This window comes from Palaemon carinicauda, unplaced genomic scaffold (assembly GCF_036898095.1).
Source record: "Palaemon carinicauda isolate YSFRI2023 unplaced genomic scaffold, ASM3689809v2 scaffold185, whole genome shotgun sequence".
Classification (NCBI taxonomy): Eukaryota; Metazoa; Arthropoda; class Malacostraca; order Decapoda; family Palaemonidae; genus Palaemon; species Palaemon carinicauda.
In genome coordinates, this window is record NW_027169425.1 from 211,545 (window position 1) to 214,503 (window position 2,959).

General features: G+C 42.4%; 1 protein-coding gene across 1 annotated transcript; it reads right to left on the reverse strand.

Moving 5' to 3' along the window:
* Nucleotides 1-709: 709 nt before the first annotated feature.
* Nucleotides 710-1,984, reverse strand: LOC137635859 (golgin subfamily A member 6-like protein 22). The gene is made up of 2 exons (XM_068368293.1): nt 1,943-1,984; nt 710-1,543 (listed from the first exon to the last, which is right to left on the reverse strand). The coding sequence occupies exons 1-2, from the start codon at nt 1,982-1,984 to the stop codon at nt 710-712; spliced, it is 876 nt and encodes a 291-aa protein (XP_068224394.1).
* Between the last annotated feature and the right edge of the window lie 975 nt (nt 1,985-2,959).

Below are 2,959 nucleotides of genomic sequence, written 5' to 3' on the forward strand. Positions count from 1 at the left end.
ATTACCTGCTGCCACCACAAAATGATGAACTTCATCCAATTGCTTCATTTAATACTTGAAGAACACCCTGGTGGACTTCCAACCAGGATAAGCTTGTACTGCTTCAAATGACATATATTGAAAGGGGTTCAGAGATGATCCCACTTTCCTAGGGTCATGACCCAACGGCATGCTAGCAGGGTCTACTCTTCGGAGGAAATAAGCCAATATTGCTCTCAGTTGTTTCAAAGACAACTACGAACCGACCGTCTAAAGAATTGGCCCGGTTTAAACTTTTTTGTCCTATCCAGATATGTCTTAAGACAACTACGAACCGACCGTCTAAAGAATTGGCCCGGTTTAACCTTTTCGTCCTGTCCAGATGTCTTTAAACACTGTACTGGACACGGGATGAGAACACTTCCGAGGGAAACTGTTGTATTTTTCATGGTCACCAATGTTTAGTTGGTAGCTTATCATAGCCAAAATAGTAGGAACAGAGTATACATTAACTTCACCATTGTCTGTAAATTCTGTGACCCTCATCTCTAGAGAGAGCCATAAGTTCATTAATCAAGAGCACCAGAAGCCATATCAATTAGAAAAATCACTCTTTGATAAAACTCGGAAAGACACTTTCATCATCAACTTCCGAAGCTAGTTATAAAACTTTATCCAATAACCAGGAGATCGGCCTCGGCAGAACTGCTGGTCCCGACCTGGCGCAAACTTATGGAATCGTGGCGAAGAGGACAGCGTTAAAATCTATGTCAAAGGCATATAAAACAGGTCCAGCTAAGGACGACTTGCATGACGCAATCGTGGAGGATGCTAAATCTTTCGCATGTAAGTCGATCGGAAACCCTAAACAAAAACCCATAGATTTAGAAGATGGATTTTTATCTTCCACATATCGAACCCAATTCTTCCACGAAGTTTCATACCGATTCAAAGTAGTGGAAATTTTATAATTTTCCGTAAATGCCAATTTGTCCTGTTGAATCTGAAATCTTTTTTCCGTAAATGCCAATTTGTCCCGTTGAATCTGAAATCTTTTTTCCGTAAATGCCAATTTGTCCTGTTGAATCTGAAATCTTTTTTCCGTAAATGCCAATTTGTCCCGTTGAATCTGAAATCTTTTTTCCGTAAATGCCAATTTGTCCTGTTGAATCTGAAATCTTTTTTCCGTAAATGCCAATTTGTCCCGTTGAATCTGAAATCTTTTTTCCGTAAATGCCAATTTGTCCTGTTGAATCTGAAATCTTTTTTCCGTAAATGCCAATTTGTCCCGTTGAATCTGAAATCTTTTTTCCGTAAATGCCAATTTGTCCCGTTGAATCTGAAATCTTTTTTCCGTAAATGCAAATTTGTCCTGTTGAATCTGAAATCTTTTTTCCGTAAATGCCAATTTGTCCCGCTGAATCTGAAATCTTTTTTCCGTAAATGCAAATTTGTCCTGTTGAATCTGAAATCTTTTTTCCGTAAATGCCAATTTGTCCTGTTGAATCTGAATTCTTTTTTCCGTAAATGCCAATTTGTCCCGTTGAATTTGAAATCTTTTTTCCTAGGGCTAATGCAAAAAGAATCACGAGATGAAGGGCATTCGGTTATTAGGATGAAGCGAAGATAGTTGTCCTCTGTATTGAGAGACTCGGGCTGGGTAGAGGTATCAGCCTGTTCAATAGGTCACCAAAGGATACCAGTTGCTCTTCGGCCAAAGAGCAACCAGGGCTGCTGTCCACCTGGACGATCAGAACTCGTCTAACACCTTCAAGAGAAGATTGAAGGGTATAAATTAATCTTCTCCCAATAAATCCAATTCATGAATAACACATTCATGCCTATCACCTCTGGATCTACATATGGTGCCACATAATTGGGAAGTGTCTTGTTGAGGCTCGTTGCAAGCAGGTCCACTTGAAGACCTGGGACTACCTCCTGCATGAAAGGGAATGATTCATACCATACTGTCTCTAGAGGATGTGTTCGAGAGTCTGCCATCCATTCTGTATTCCGTGAAGGTGAGAGGCAGAGAGAAATCACCTCTTCCTCTGGGCCAATGAAAAAATAGCAATCAGTACATGCTTTCTTTTGGGAGATCTTGACCCTTGACCCTCTGCTGTCTAATACAAGACAGAAATTAATGCTGTTTTGTAAAAAAGTAGACCTTGTAAGGATAAGAAGACTGCCATGGTCTCCAGAATACTGAAGTGGAATTGCTTGAAACTCTGGGACCAACGACCTTGCACTTTCTTGAGTGGAGCATGACCCCCCCAACCGTCCAGTGAGGCGTCCGTAGGTAGAATCACTGTAGGGGGAGGAAAGTGCAACGGAACCGTCTTGGAAAGACTCCTGGCATGTGACCACTGACGGAGTTGCCGTCGAAGCAACTCCGGGGTCGTCTTCTGATGATCGCGGGGAGCTGTGGAAGCTCCTTTCTTCTAAACCCTGCTTGCATCTTTTGAGTCTGACCTTGAGGAGAGGGTTCGTTATAGAAACATACTGAAATGAGCCCAGAACCCTTTCCTGACGTCTGGTGGTCTTTCTCAAGTAGATGAAAGACCGAACTGACTGGGCTATTTCCTTCCTCTTGGCAGAAGGAATAGAGAGGGCATGAGTCTTTCTATTCTAACGAATCCCTAACCACGGGAACCCTTGAGCCGGGTTCAGCCTAGAATTCTGGAAGTTTATTTGGAATCTTAGATATTGGAGGAATCTTGCCACGTGATATGTTGCTTCCATGCATTCCCTTGTTGAGGGAGCTCGAATGGCATAGCTCTGGATACAAAAGCCCTTCTTTCTAGTCTGAAATCAAGGTAGGGGGAGAAGCGTCGACCTATCGGAAGATGACAATAAGCATCGGTAAGATCTATAGAGACGGTGTAAACCCGCCGAAAGTAGTAAGGTCCGTATCTGCGAAATAGTCAGCCTCCAGAACTTGTCGCAAAGAACGAATAGAATTAGATGGGACAAGTTGAGA

What these genes read in the sequence shown, in the direction of transcription:
- LOC137635859 (XM_068368293.1), bottom strand. Translation starts at nt 1,984, where the DNA reads ATGGATGGCAGACTCTCGAACACATCCTCTAGAGACAGTATG. An exon ending in CATCCTCTAGAGACAGTATG is followed by an intron (nt 1,544 to 1,942) that starts GTATGAATCATT and finishes CATTAGCCCTAG; the next exon opens with GAAAAAAGATTTCAAATTCA.